General features: G+C 42.9%; 1 protein-coding gene across 1 annotated transcript in view; it reads left to right on the forward strand.

Annotated features, from left to right (window-relative positions):
• Positions 1 to 952: 952 nt before the first annotated feature.
• The window catches only part of SNX2 (sorting nexin 2), a 45097-nt gene continuing 29707 nt past the window's right edge, over positions 953 to 16342 (forward strand). Inside the window, exons 1-2 of the mRNA XM_090038457.1 lie at positions 953 to 1111; positions 9723 to 9840. Of these exons, the coding sequence (XP_089894583.1) occupies positions 1004 to 1111; positions 9723 to 9840 (226 nt within the window). The 5' untranslated portion in view covers positions 953 to 1003. The remainder of the gene's footprint in view (positions 1112 to 9722; positions 9841 to 16342) is intronic.

The following is a 16342-nucleotide window of genomic DNA, read 5'->3' on the forward strand; positions in this document are numbered from 1 at the left end:
GGTCCCACTTCAGCCAAACACTCCAAAAACCTGCTGCAAGTCAAAACTGTGTCTGAGCATGTGGCTCCTGGCTTTGTCAAGATCAGTGGGTCTTGACCCTTGTACGCCCCTTAGACTGAAGACGCACCCACCTAACGTTTGCAAATGGAGTTATACTCCATTTAAAACATGAACTTACTTATTACAGGGCTTATGTCATGGGAAGTTTAAGTTGGATATTAGGAAGAAATTTCTCACGAGCAGGGTAGTAAACCCTGGAACAGGTTACCCAGAGAGGTGGTGGAAGCTCCATCCTTGGCAGTTTTCAAGACCCAGCTAGACAAAGCTTTGGCTGGGATGATCTAGTTGAGGATGGTCCCGCTTTGAGCAAGGGGTTAGACACTAGATAACCTCCTATGATTATGTCCTTGCAGTGGCAGACAGCGGGACCAGAGGAACAGTCAGGCAGGAAGAAGCTGAGCCTGCCCTCATGTGGCATCACCTCATCTCTGGTACCTGAGCTTGCCCGTGCTGTGGCACCCTTGCAAACATCTCCTGCACCCCAGGTACCCCATTGAGAATCTCTGGTCTAGATGCCCCAACAAGGTGCACTTGCTGAGGGAGCAGTATGGGGCTATAAGAAATGTGTTAATGAACTAATTATTGGGTAATTTGCATAGGGGCACATCAGGTTGACCAAACCCTGTAAAGGAAGAAGCGCACCATCCGGCTCCCCTGCCGCCCGCAGCCCCGAGTACTGACGAGCCTCCGCGCTGCACTGCCCCCAGGACTCGCCCACAGGCCCACTGTGACCGGGCCGGAGGTATAGAGCGGCGAGAAGCGGGGCCTCAGCATCCCCCTCCCCCCACCTCAGTGGAACACTCCACGCTCCACCCGCTCCGCCCTCCCAGTGTGGCTCGGCTGTGCGCAGGCGCGGCTCAACTGCGAGCGGGGGGGCGGGGTTGCGCCGACCGTCACGTGACGGGGGAGGGGGCGCGAGGCGTGCGGCCCGCGAGGAGGGAAGATGGCGGCGGAGCGGGAGCCCCCTCCGCTCGGGGACGCGCGGCAGCCCGACCTGGAGGACCTGGAGGACGGCGAGGACCTGTTCACCAGCACCGTCTCCACCCTCGAGGTGAGCGCGGGGCCCACTTGTCCGCCCTCGGCCCCTGTCAACGCCGGGGCAGCCCCCAGCGGCACCGTCCCCGCCTGGCGCTGCCCTGCGCAGGGAGGAGCCGGCGTTGCCGCTTCCTGCCCTCTAGGAGACCCTTCTGCCGCCTTCGCCCACCAGCACCCGCCTCTCTGGCCGCCTGCGGCCGTGAGGGGCTCCCGGGCCAAGCAGTCCCGGGAAGAGCTGGCCCCCGCTGGGGGAAGGTGCTGGCCAGGGCTGCCGGTTGTTTGCGGGGGGGGAGGCTGCCCCGAGCGCTCTCCTGTGTTTAGCTCCTGCTTTTAACACACATACCTGGGAGGAGCTCAGCTGCCTCTTGCAGGTCCTGGCTCCTGACCACTTGTGTTAGCTAGCAGGTACTGTTGTAGCTCCTTGCCCCTCGGGCTCTTTCTTTCTTTGGGTTAGGAAGTCCCCCCTCCCCTGCTTTCAGCCAGTCTACAAGATTGGTACCTTGGACTTGCTATTTAGTGAAAGTTTGAAAGGGGGGAGGGAGCAAGGGAACTGTAGTAGATATTTGGCCTTAAATTGGATGTAAACACTTTCACAGCAGCTACATCTCTAGTCTTGCTTTGTGTCCTGGCAAAATACTATTCTGGTTCTTCTTTGGAATAAATTTAAATCTTATGGCAGACCAGGTTCTTTGGGTAAATCCAATATCTTTTATGAAACCAACTAAAATAGTTGGAAAAAGTCATCTTTGCAAGCTTTCAGGTACAAACACCCTTCCTCAAGCAGAGGGAGCGTCTGTGATTGTGGCGGTGTCCTTAAATCTTATATTTCTTTGTGAGGTTCTTGTGTAAGTTTGCATAAGGACCATGGGCCCTGCCAGGTAGGTTAGTTTCCATGAAGATGGTTGGTTATTGCTGTAGCTCCTATCTTGAGCTCCCACAAAAATTCATGGGTTGGATTTCAACTTAAATTCCATCCCTATATCTTCTGTATAGCCCCTAATGCAAGTATTGCAATGTATAAGGCACATTATGATGCATTAAAGGAATGTATGGGGCTAGAAATTAAGATGAATATGCTGATAGTCTTTTCCTTTGGGTACCTAAACTCTTGCATATCAAACTATGTTCTGCATCATGTGTTTGCTTTTAAGTAACCAAAGTGTGGGAGCTGAACCACTTCACATTTAAGCTTTTAGTGGTGTTAACATTTGAATTTCCACAAGAATGTTTATACAGTAAACTAATACATCTCAGCTGGTTAATAAGGAGAACAAGAGACTTTCAAGAGACAATCAGCAGTATGAGTATATAATAAAGAGCATTTATCTCATGGACTTCCTCTTTTATCCATAGTCACAAAGCATTCTGTTAACTAGCAGCAGTTCCCTGCATGAAAATACAGGATATATAGTTCTTTGGATGACTGGTACCTCTTGTCTCTTCTGTGAGGAGGCACTTGGGCTTTGCCCTCATTTTAGTTGTTATATATTACAGTGAAAGCCTAGAGACCTTTAATACCCAACAACAACAACAAACTGTTAAAGCATCTGAAAAGAAAGAAAATCAGTATTATTTACTCAAGTAGTCCTTCATGTACCCCCGTGTGGGGAAACTACTGAAGAGCTGTTATGCCTGAAGTTCCATGTATTTTCTGAAGAAGTACATGTTGCTAAAAAACATAGTTTCCTTCTGTGGTATAAGGTAACTTGAATATTGCTGTCTTTAAGTTCTGATGTATGGAGTTTAGTTTCAGCTGTCCATTTTCTTTAGAGTTGAAATGAATGCTCTAAAATTGAAGAGACAAAAGTGTATTTAAAATGTCTCTCTTTGAAATTGTAGAGCCAAAAACTAAGTCCTTCAAATAACTCACTATAACTCTGTATTTTAAGTGATACTGTTTTGATGGAAACTTGTATCTGTTTTGAGCCCTGGTACAAGAATTTAGCATCAGTTGAAACTGAAACTCCAAGCAGCGACAGCTATGGAACTACAGCAGAAGCTGTTGTCCAGCACCCATGGGCAATGGGGGGGGTGCCAGATAACCAAATATGCCAATTACCTGAGGCGCATCTTTGCCTGCCTCCCGCTGCATCAGGTGTGTCAGTGTACCGGGGACAGGCACTGTGCCACCCCTCCCCTGTACAGCCTAAAGAAAATCATCCCTTCCAGTCTTCTTGAATTACATGTAAACTTCATTAATTTATCAATAAATTCACTGTGGCCCAAAGTGGGACTTGGCAGAACCAGAAGCGGGACTTCCAGTTTCGCTTTTCCTGTGTTGACCAGCATGCCAGTGTTAATAGAGCATGCTAGTTGATGAAGTGCTGGATAACATGGCTTTTACTGTCCTAATAATTATCAAAGTATGCCATAACAAAGGTACGTCTCTAACCTAGATAGAGAGAGATAAATATTGTGGAGGCAGTTGATTAACAGGAAAATAGAAATGCAGGGTTTTAATTGCAAACTTAGTCTGGAATGGGTGACAAGGATCCAGAGTTCTCTACATAGAAATCAGCCATATTTAATACTAAAATAAATCAAATCATGTAGAACAGGAACTTGAACCAGGATCCTCTACCCAAGTGAGTGCCCTGGTTCAGTGTTTTTCAACCCGTGGGTCACGACCCAAAAGTGGGTCCCAAGAATATATGAAATGGTTGCAAATAAACTTTAGAAATGGATAAACAAACTTTAAAAATGGATTCTCCTTTAAAGGAGAAAAAATGTGGGAACCTGTGGCTTTTCCCTTGCAGGCTGGCAGAGTTCCAGCCTGCAAAGAGCTGTTTGGGGCACCCTCTCCCCCACACACCCATCATCTGTCCCATATACTGGGGGGTTGGGGCCTGGGGCCAAGGGCAGTGGATTGAGAGTGAGGGGCGCTGGGTTGGGACTGGTTGTCAATGTTTACAAATGCCTTCTGGTATAAAAAAAGTTGAGAACCACACTGCTCTAGTGAGTAGGCGCCTGGCTATTCTTGGATGTTTTGTTTTTGTTTTCCCCTCCTTCCCCAGATCCAGAAGTCAGTTTTCTGAACAGAAGCAACTTATTTCTATAAGCTTAACTGAAACTGGTATGTTCGTGTGAAAAGTTCCTATTTCCGTTAACTGTTGCATTTTGCAATGAATAACTTCAGTCAACATTTTTCTGACCAGCTTTAATATGAACGTACATGCCCTGTAAAACTCCAGACTTTGTCCTTGTAATCTTATTAAACTCTCTTTTTTAAATATCAAAGCTTTGCTGTTCTGTGACCCTGTTAACTGCTGAGAGAGTAGCTCCCTTCCTCTTGCTACACACACAAAGCAAAATAGGGATGAAACACTCTCTTGTCTGTGTAGAATAAAGAAAGCAACAGAGTAGGAATAGCTGAATAAGCTATCAGCAGAGTAAGAGTGGGTAGTTAGACTTATTAGTGAGACATTTCTTCATGCCTGCAACAGTTAGTTCAAATACTGAATCAGCAGCCAATATTGTATGTAGCGTCTGAAAGTTTTAGCAAATTCATTGCTCCAAAACTTCCACTACATTAGAAAAACATTAAAAGCTTTAAAATGCAAATGAGAATCATTCTATCTTCAGAAAGAGACTTACAGGTGCTATAGCAGAACTGCTAACAGGCTTGTTAGATGAGCTAATTCTTTTGTTCATAGCTGTTTTAACCTATCCAAACCTTTTTTTCAACTTTGATTTACTCATGTGTATTCTTAACCTGAACTCTAATTCAGTCTGGTCTTTTATCTTGTAATTTGGGTATTTTCTGCCAAGGGAACCCAGAATTCTTTCCAGTTGGATACTTAACCCATCTTTAAATTGCAGCTTCCTCTGCAGTGAATTCCTTTCGTGCAGTGATTTGATGCTTGTAACACCAGAGTCTTTAGGTCAGTCTTTATGTAACTGAAACAAGGCACCTATTTCATAGGTAGGAAATTATAAAGCTTTATATATTTGTCTATTTTTAAATAAAATTTACCCTCTTAAATTTAGCTTGCTTTAGAAAAGTACTCTGAGTATGCCAATCCAAATTCTATGTTGGGAGGCAGTGTTAGGTGGGCCTAGATACAGGGGAATGGGGAGGGTCTTTCCTGGGTGCAGTGTTGGTGCATGTCTTTGTTAATGATTTGGGTAGCTTTACCAAATAAATCTGTAGATGCCACCAATATGGATGGGCTAGCAGGCACCTAGAGGGCAGGGTTAAGGTTCAAAATGACCTTGTTGCTTTGGAAAAATGGTTTGATATTGGATTGAAATGCAGAAGGTTAAGCGTCCGGTACTGCACTTAAAAAGGAACAATTACATGCTCAATTACAGAATTGGGAGCACTAGGCAGGCACGGAAAAGCACATGGAGGTTATAATAGACAACAAACTGGCTAACGCAACAGTACAAATCATTTGGCTACAAAAATGCTAATATTCTGGGAAATGCTATATTAACATGAGGGTTGAATTTAAATTGCAAGAGGTGACTCTTCTGCTCTGTTTAAATACCAGTAAGGCATCAACTGTAGTCTTAGGTCCTGTTTTACTCATTATATGTCGAGAACAATGTGGACAAATTGACAGGAATCCAGAAGAGAGCTGCCAAGATAGAGGACTAGAAAACATGACAAATGAGTAAAGTTTGGGAGAACTGGGATTACTTGGTCTGAAGAAGGGAGGACTGAGAAGGGATATGATGTCTTCAAATACAAAACAGCTTATTTCTAAAGGATACTGGAGTGATCAGCTGTTGTAGCCACAGGCAATAGGGCAAGAGGAAATGGGCTTCAATTACAGCAAGGGTTGGATGTAGGGTCGAAGTTTAAGCAGTGCCATAACAAAGGTATGTCTCTAATGTATTAAGCAGTGGCACAGATTGCATAAAGAGGGTTAATAGAAATTCCAGTGCAGGAGGTTCCACAAACACTTGTCTAATCCTGTTTTGACTAGAGGTTGGACTAGACGTCATCCTGAGGTCCTTTCTAGGTGTCTGTCTCTCCCTCTCACTTTTTGGACTTATCCATATTTAGGATCTAATTGAAATCTAGACATCCAGGCATGAATTTCTGTACCTATTTTACATTTACATATTTTTAATTAATACAGGGAACAAGATTTTTTTTTCATGGTCCCACAGATATTTGTCAATTCCTAGCTTTCCAAGTAGTTTTCTTACTGTGATGACCTTTTCGCATGTACCCATGCAGTCTCATGAGGATGGGTACATAAAGTGTATTCTTTAAGGGAATCTGGACTGAGGTTTTTTTTGATACCAGGAAGTGAGGTGCACCATCATTTGACATCAGTGACCTGAGCATCAGTGCTGCTAGAGGCAAAATGATGGTTCACATTTTCTTCCAGGTCAGTTGCTCTTAACCAGGGTGACATGGGATCCTTTCAAGGATGTACTGAGCTGCCATGCAGTGTTAGTGCTGCTAGGTATACAAACTTAATTAGCAAGATAAACCCAGAGATCTCAGGTAGGAATCCATAGTGTTAAACATTCTGTTCTGTCATGATATTTCTAAGCTCTTTGCAATAGAATTGCTCTATTTTTTTCTGTAGTCAAAAAAATAGGTGAAAAGTAAAGGGTGAACTTTTGAGGGGTGTATTGAGTCTAAAAAAAAGTCGAAACGCACTCCTCTAGTTGCACCTGCCCTGAAACTAGAGGATCAAATGCGTGATGTAATCGGGGTTAGGCAGCCAGTACTTTGTTTCATGCATTCTTTAAACAGACATGAAAATAAGGAATGCTGTTGAAACCCATTTGCAGTGGGATGGCTGTCTAGCAGCAGTGTCCATGAATACCTTTTAATTTACTGCTCCTGATCATAAGTTTAGAACTCCTTGTTGTGAATGTGGACCTTGTTTCAATCTTACAATCACAGTAACCAGATGATTGCAGTATTCTCCATGGACTATGCGTTCCCTTCTGTCAAAACTTTGAGTGTCAAATGCTGTACCAGCAATGCCTTTCACTGGCAGTGTAGCTGATCAGCAGGGATCTGGGTTTTCTGTTTCCTGTAGAAAAACTCAGATTTTCCCCTTTGAAGGAGAAAAATGTGGATTGTCCCCTTTTGCAAACAGTTCTCCACAGACTGGCAGAGTTCCAGTCTGTAACAAGCTACTGGTAAAAAGGGTGCAAAACCTTAAGTCCTGTCTGTGGGGAGGGTTTGAAAGGTAGGGCCTGAAAATCTTAGACTGGCCAGGACTGGCTCAGACTCACTTTGCCTCCTGCAGCCTTTAGGGGATGGGCAGCTGCTGGGGGCCCCCCCAGCAGAGCTAGTGAACCCACGGGGCTGCAGGTTGGGAGTCAGAGACACCAGCGGGTCTGCGAGGGAGCAGAGGGCTGTGGATCTGGGAGTGAAGGCCGGTGGTTGGGGACTGTGGTTTGGGAGTGAGGGGCACTGGCATATCAGAGCTGCTCAGCTGTTCACCCAATTGCTTTGTGGTGCTGCAGCTGGACCCACGTCCTGATGAGGAAAGAGCAGGGGGAGCTCTGTTTTTTTGTTTGTTTGTGTTCCCTCCATGATAAAAACAAAATCTAACACCAAAATAAGTATTTAGAATGTATTTTATTGTAATGGTTGAGGCACTGGTAGGCTTCCAAATTGCTTTAAAATTATAAATCTATCAACAAAATATGTTCAACTGATGCCTATATGTATAGTGGTGTTTCATTTTAATTGTGGAAAAATATGGATTTGGGGTTTTTATCTGAATTTGGGGGGGAAGGATTCAGAGAAAACCAGGTTCCCTAATGATCAGAGTACTTAATTGATCCACACTTGGCTTCCTTTTAGCTTAGATGAATCCCAAGCAATTTGAAACCACTATTTCGGAAATGGTATGATTCCTATGCCATATTGCTATAGTTGCAGACAAAGATTCAGAGAATGATTCCTTCATTATTAAGGCAAGGGAACTGGTGGAGTAACTTAGTCTGTAAGGGCATCTATACATGCTTCAGGTGTAGGGGGAGAGTGCTTTAATTTGAATGGCTCTGAGAAATGCTCTAATTTAAGTTCCTGCACTGTCTCCTGTATTCAGCATCCTGTCTGCTGCCATTTTGAAGCATGGGGACACTGAACAAACAAGATGCAGACTTAATTGAGTTTCCTCTGTGCTATAATTACAGTGCATCAGAGCAGCGACCCCGCATGTCTACATGTACCCAAAATGGCCTTGTTTTGGAGTGTGTTTTCTCCTAAAGATTTGGATAACTTACACTTATTGACATGCTGGGAATGCTGCAGAGTCTATTAGTTGGAGCACTGATGGAAGGGGGAGGTGCATTCTATTCAGGTAAGCTGTATTAACCACTCAACTTGGGCATGGATTTTGGAGAAATGCTGCTGTGTTGGGTGACTTCACTTCTAAGTCCTGTGTTGTTTTCTTTTAGTGTATTTGGATTTCTTTGACGCTTAGGTGGTAGGAGGCCAAAATATAAGTAAAATACATATGCTTAGTGCAGTAATTCTCAGACAGGGTGCAGTGAAGTGTGAAGAGATAAATGTCTATCCATAGTGCCTGGTACCTCTACAATAAGATCAGCAGTATAATATAGTTTAACCACTTTTGAAACTGGGTGCCACTCTGTTCACCAATATTATGGAAGGGTACCTTGAGTCCCAAACAGGTTGAGAACCACTGGCCTACTGAGTTCAGACTTTTTTGTGCTGAAAAGAAACTAGATACTGCTGTCTGTATTTAATTTCAGTATATTTTGCTCTTCTTTTTGTACATCTTAGTCCTGATACTAAATAGAAGTGAACCTTTTTCTCTGGGAGCCTTAAATTAGAAATCGTTCCTCGTTTTGTGATATTTTTCTTCGTCTTTTTGTCTGGAAAACTGTTCCATAGCTTTGGAGTCATGTTGTTTCTTTTTTTTTTTTTTTAATGGAAGCACATACTGAAGCATAGTTCTTCAGGAAGAAGTGAGTTTGCAGCCGCTGGATATCACCAGAACCCATTTTATTCAACTGCAGTGTGTGATATTTTTTTGTCTTTACCTTCTGAACCCTAATTCTCTAAATTGTGTCGAGTTATCTTAGTATGTACTGCTCAAAAGAAAACAGGATAGATGAGAGAGCAGATATTAAAAATGCTTCTTTTTTGAGACAAGCTTAACTTCCATGTCAATACAGCTTGCTCTACGGGTTATACGGTAACAGTTCTAATGAAATTAACTTGTTCTTACTCTTAGTAAACTTGATTTGGAGCCCAGGGCAGAGGAAGACTTTTAGCCATCTTGACCAACTTTTCAGACGGACTAAATTGAAGCATCTTGTACAGATTCCTAGGAAGGAAGCTAGTCAGTCTAGATTCACATGTTGAATATGATAAAATTACTCTGCATCTGTTTCATACCATCGTATTAATTCTAACTATGGAAAGGAAATGGTTGACTTTTTATGCTCCCAAATAATAAGTGAAGAGAGTTGTTGACTAACTAATTTCCTTTGTTCATTGTTATTCTCTTAGGAGCAGGAAATGGAAATTGCTGACAAGGTTTCCTTTTTGTTTCTTGTGTTGCGCTGAAAAAAAATGTCATATGGCAGACCATTAGAAAAAGATGGGGGGGACAACCATTACAAGAGTATATCGCCAGCTCTTACCTTCCTAATTATTTGCTTCTTTTCAACAGTCAAGTCCTTCATCTCCAGAACCCGCTAGTCTTCCTGCAGAAGATATCAGCACAAACTCTAATGGCCCAAAGCCTGCAGAAATTATACTAGAGGATGACAGAGAGGACCTTTTTGCTGGTAACTTTTTTTTTTTTTTAAAAGTGTTTACATGAATGCTTTACTTGATTCTAAGATGAAGCTTCCCCCCCCATTTAACATGGGGTTGGGGGGATTGTCTTACAGTTGAGTATGAGGGCAGTTGAAGGGGGGCTGGGGCTGGGACAGGGTTGGGGCATTAGCTGTAGCTGTCTCTTCACCCCACCATCTTACCCACTGCAGCCTCCCACCCCCATGCAGTCTCTTATCTTTCACCTACCCCTCTTCTATTTCCGCTCCCACCCTCCCAACTTCTTACCTTGCTCCACACCAGCAGGCTCTATCCACGTAGCCTGGGGCATTGAGCATGGCTACAGCCTGATCCCATAGCAGTGATCCTATTTATGGGGTCAGAGTCTGTGAAATGAAGCAAAAGTAAGGTTGGGGTGGGGGAGGGAGCAATGGCACGGGGGATGAATTCAAGACAGCCCTCCAATAATTCGATTCTATACATGGAAAACTGTAACAAATGTATGAGTTTTCCACGTATAGAAACTTATTATTTGAGGGGGATCTTTAAGTTGGGGGTAGTCTTAGATTCAAGTGAATATGGTAATTCAAGTTAGTTATAATGAGGATTTCAGCTATTAAAACCATATAAAGTAATTTGGCTTCTAATGCAGATCTGATTTTAAGTTCCGTCTGCTACCACAGTAAGTTGTACTGTAATTCTAAATCACAACTGTGAACTTCTTTGTGAGAAATACAGTAAATATCTTTTTTTTTGCATCCAGTGGGTGTAGTCATTCTGTTCCAGCCACGGTCCTCCCCCAGAATTGGGGTGCATTTATTAAGTGGGGAAATTAATATTTCTGTTCAGGATAGAAGCACCCTGTTTTGATTCACAGTACAGCAGCAGCTGTGATAGTACTGTTCAGGCAATTGCAGGGGGTCAGTTTAATGACTCATTATTCTTCACTCTAATAAAATAATCTCTCTTCAGTGGGCGTGGAATTCCACTAATCAAGCTAATCTTACTTAAGATAGTTTTGCTGCTTTTTCTTGGTGTCTCCTCCTGTTTCACAGCCCTGGGGACTGCTATTTTCAGAATTATAGATCCACCCTAGAGACCAGTCTCAGCAGCAACTAGGGATTCAACTTTCCATAAGCAGGAAAGGGAGCATTATTCATCTGAAGATTAGGCCCCATCCCTGCTTTATGCAGCCATAACTCTGGAAAAATCTTTTTTCTTCATTCTGCCTTTTAAAAGCAAGATGCATGTTATTTCTGGGTATGTATATGTAGGGAAAATACAGTAATTGGCCTGTGCTGTTTTTGCTGTCTGAAATACTCCTTTGACTCTCTTAATAATCACTTCTAATCACTCATGTACGCCAATGCGATATTGTGATCTGTGGAATATTGTAGTTCTGCGTGTATGCTATCTTGCTAAAATCCATGCAGAAAGTAATGTATCTTGGTTCAGACTAGAAACATTCCAAAGTTGTTTAAGCTGTACCCAATTTATTGTATTGACTACCTGGTCACGTTTTGGTATAAAAATGTATTCTAGTGCTAATTTTGCCCACACTCAACGTAAACCGACTAAATCCATTTGCTCTAATTGAGCTGTTTCTACGTGTTAAGATTTGAAGTATAGACTGGATTTGCACCTAACAACTATCTGCACCCAAAATCCACACTATGATTTGGACATTACTTAATTTTTACTGGGTCAGTGGTAGTAAAATTAACTGTATTTACTGGCATACTACATGTATCTTTTCCCCAAAAACATGGCTCTCCAAAACAGGAGTGTCTTAAGTGGAGAAGCTGATTTCTACACTGCAATGGAAACATGGGCATATGTGCACATGAATGTGCTTCAGCACCGGGTGCACGCATTTGTATAAGCAGCAAAATGTGCATCACCACTGAGAAAATGGCAGCAGTGCACTTTTGAACAAAAACACATCAAAGGGTTTAGTTCAAACCACCATTTTCTGTGCACTGACATGCATTTCACCATTTATACAAGTGCATGCAGTGCAGCACCAGGCACATCAGCTAGCATTCTCCACAGACTCAATTAATTGAGTTTTCTATGACACGCTGGATTTCCAGCATGTTGAAGCAGACAAAGGTACATGTATACCTTTACATGTTTAACTCTTTCACAGCCACTGCTATATTGGCAGCACCGAAAAGCAGTGACTGATGGGCTTAAAGTTCTGAGGGTTAAAGAGTCAGTGACACTGAGTGGTGTGGTCGTCCTGCATCATCAGGCCTGCATTTACTTATGACTGGGAAAAACCTTCTACTTTTCATTTCGCCATATCAAAACACAGTGCATGTCTCCTTGGGGTACATGATATGCAGGAAAAGCCAGTACTGTATGTCAAGTATTCTAAACATATGGCAGCTTTTTAGTTATGCTCGTTACCAAAACCTTTGTTGTAGTTGCATCATTTGTAGTGGCTCATGATGCTGGTACAGGAGAGAGACATAGATTATAATAGGCGTAGGTTTTTTAATAGAATTAGTTGTAGTCATTTGTCAAGCACTTGTTGTCACAGGATTTCTTCCTTTTGAGATTTGAGAGGAAGGAAATAGAGATTATCAGAGTCCAAGGACAAGGGATGCTAAACCCTTGATTTGAGTGATGTTTTTGTAGTAATGAGGTTGGAAGTTAATTGTGTATTAATGTTTAAAATATGTTTTGTTTTTGTTTTCTTATATACAACTGTCCCAAAAGGCTCGTAGTGGTTTACAGTGACTAAATTACCCGCGGACAGGACTTCCGAAGCAATATGGCAAAACCTGGGAATTCCAGCTCTGTCGTTCCCTCCTCTCAGTCTGAACCATGCCTCCAGCCACCACTCACATCCAGATGCACAAAACCTTTTCCCCAACCACACCTACTACTCCACTTCACCAGAGGAGATCCTCTCTACCTTCCCCCAATGTCGCCTCTGAGCCTGCATCCCCTCTCTCACAGGCTGTCACTTCACCTCCCACAAAAACACCTTACAACTAACTCTTCTTTTCTCCCTGCTCTTCCCCCCCCCCAAACACAGCAATTAAATTGAAAAGAACACTTGCAGAACGGTAAAAGAAAAACCCCAGAGGTCACCTGCCTACCCAGGGAGGCTTGATAGCTTTGTACAGCTTGCAGGTTGGCTAGATCTTTCTCTCTTCTTTTAGGCATCTACTAGTTCAATTTTAATTTAATGAAATAGCTCCTTTCTTTTTCTTTTGCTTTAGTAGTAAATGGTACTGATATACAAAGATTACTTTGTATATAATCCTGTATTCTTCCCCATTGAATTGATCAACAAGTGATATCTAGCTCTTCCTCAGTCTAGAATTAAACATGATGTTAAATGTGCAATGTTGTTTCTGGTATGTATCACCTTGTACAATGTGCAATGTGCAGTAGTAAATGGTACTGATATACAAAGATTACTTTGTATATAATCCCTTATTCTTCCCCATTGAATGATCAACAAGTGATATCTAGCTCTTCCTCAGTCTAGAATTAAACATGATGTTAAATGTGCAATATTGTTTCTGGTATGTATCACCTTGTATTCTGAACCTTGGCTTTTATATGCACCAGACACACATTGCTAGTTCTAACAGTTTGAGATACCAAAACTGTCACTATTGAAATAAGAAGGAAAAGTAGTTAAAGAGTAATTATAGGGAAAGGTATTTTATAATATTGCTTTATCTCATCACTTATGAAGACTATTTTAGAACACTTTCTTTCAAGCAAAGAGATTCTGGTTGTATACTTCCACTTAACAGAAATAGTACTTACTCTGGATCCATCTGGACAGGATCTGGGAAAGCTAGTCTCCCTAAGCCTATGCATCTAAACTATTCCTTTTAAATTGGGCTGATAAGTACCATCCAGATAAATTGACCTGTCAATATTTGTATTTTATCTTGAGTACGAGTGTGAATTCTGCATACAGTAATGCAGAGAACTGATTTTTAAAGTCAATTAAAGGGTATTGACTCCTTCAAGAAATCAGACTTTCTTTTCTAAATGCATGTAGCAACTCAATGAGAGAATTTACTGATTCAAATGTAACAAAGTCTATTGAAAGTGGTATTGAAAATTGAAGATTAATATAGACTTCAGAACTAAGGCTGTTAGTGCAAACTCAGGATATAAGGCTATATGCTAATAGCTAATTTACATGATCCATGTATGGCTTACTTTCTGTTCATTTGTAACGCATTACACTATATCTGTGCATCAGACATGCACATCTTAAAACTGCAGGTACCTTAGTTGTCAAAGCCATGATCCATCACCTTGTTAAGTAGTAATAATTGTGGGTGTGATTTTTAGGTGGTTACATCTGAGACAATCAAATATATGTTATATTGTGATTAGCAAACATTCAAAAGTCAAGGCAATTCCATGTCTTCTCACTCAGATATGTCTTCAGTTAAGTGCATTACTGAAATTCTCTCCCCAGTGTTATTCCTTGTTACAGTTCAGATTACTTTTGTTGCTTGTGCCATAATGTATATGGTAGATGGTGTGTTAGTGGGCAAGAGGTAAAATGGATACAGGTAATCGGAACTAATGACATCACCCCTGCCCTCTTACTTCTTTAGAGTTGGATGTTCTTGCATAAATATAATAACTTTTCAATGAAGGTTAGTATTGAAATTTGGTCTTGACATTGGTCAGTGACTAGTTTTCAAAGCTATTGGAAAAATTTCTTAAGAGCACAGTTAGAAAAGGTTTGAAAGTTTGTGAACATTTTGTTTTTAGAAACTCTGCTGAATATACTGTCCTATAGATTTTATTTTTTTTTTTAGATATTGTTTCTGGCTTAGCCATGGATTGGAAAAAATGCTTCTCCTTTTTTAAGGTAACACTTCCTATAAATTCTTCTGTGAATCTTCCTCCTTACGTATTGTCAGTATGATGGAGGAAGGGGGCCTGGTGTCATTTCTGCATTACTTGTGCAAAGTTTAGATGGCTAGTATCAAAGACAGAAAATTACTTTTGACTGTACTCAATAGTCCAGGGATTGGCACAGGTCCCAGGTCTAGAGCAGCCACAGGTCGCAGTTCCATGGCAGGCACTGGGGACAGAGTCAGGAGAACACAGGCAGGGATGCAGTCTGTGTTCCTCTGACCCTGCGCCCTCCAGCTCAGCCCGGACCCTGGAGGCTCCTAGTGGGTGGGCAAGCCCAGGGCTCGGGCAGACAGATGCCCTGTCCCACCAGGGTGCCAAGCGCTGGGGCCAGATGCCCAGGGAGAGGCATTGCGGGCAGGCTGGCCTGGCCCAGCCTTTGGGAAGGAGGGGGGCTAGGTGGGAAGTGGGGCTGCCCCAGGGCTACGTGGGCTCATGCTGCAGCAAGCAGGGGTACCTGAAGTGGGGTCCAGCCTGGCCTTCATAGCTTCATGGGGATGGGGGGCAGCTGCCCTGCCCTGTCATGAAGGGATGCTGCCTGGCCAGAGCAGGACACGGGGCACAGGGAGGCTTCCGGCTCTGCCTCCCTGCGCACCAGGCACATTGCAAGCAGAGATGAACTGCCCCCAGTGCAAGGACCTGGCCATGGGAACTCCTGGGAATGGCTGCCCAGGCCCTGGTCTTGCCCACCTGCAGCTCCCATCAATGGGTCACGGCTGGGGCAGGCCTTGCACAGGATGATTGCTTTGCAGGCTTCCAGCCAGCTTGGCCCCAGCACTGCCAGTGATGGCTGATCCTAGAGCTTGAGGGGCTCCTGCAGCTCCAGGGGCTCCTTCCCACTTGCACTGTGCCCAGCGCACACAGGCCAAGCTGGGAGCCCCCCCTGAGCCTGGTGTCCTGCCCCAGCCAGGCAGCATCCCCTCGCAGGCAGGTTGGATGCTCCCTATCCCCACGGAGCTGCACGAACCGCACTGGGCCCCACCTCGGGCCCACTTTCTCTTCTCTTTCTCTTTCCCTCTTTTTCTCACAGTCATCACAGCATGCTTAGCAGAAAAAAAATGCACAGGAGCAATGGTAGTATATGAAGTTTTATTTATTGTCACTGGGTTTAGAATTTTTAGGAAATCGGATATTTACTGTAAAAAAGGAAAGATTTATAGTTATTAACTATATTAATATTCAGTGTATCTTGCCATGTATCTCTGTCCTGGTTTTGTTTTTTCTAACATGCCGGTACTCCGGCATCTTGCAAGGTAGACATTGCAGTTTTTTCGGCACACTGACCAAAATTGTTGCCTACCCCTGAATTAGAACCTTCTTTGTTATGATTGAGTAATTTTAAAACTGTTTTAGCTGAAAAGAAACGTGCACAATTTTGGACTCTTATTCAATTTTGGAATAAGAATGATCACTATTTTTAAATGTTGTGGTCTTTTGAACTATGTGGATGGTGCTTCTAGTTTTTGTGCTTAAAAGACTACAGGGTAGAATAGTGTCATCTCTATGGATGGTTCATTTAAATACTAAGTGCATGAAGTGCCTGAACATGGATTTGGGAGCTAGATCTTAAAATGCTAGCTTAACTACACTTGTGGTGTCTTT

Source organism: Crocodylus siamensis, chromosome 3, assembly GCF_052110815.1.
Source record: "Crocodylus siamensis isolate JL-2025a chromosome 3, ASM5211081v1, whole genome shotgun sequence".
Classification (NCBI taxonomy): Eukaryota; Metazoa; Chordata; order Crocodylia; family Crocodylidae; genus Crocodylus; species Crocodylus siamensis.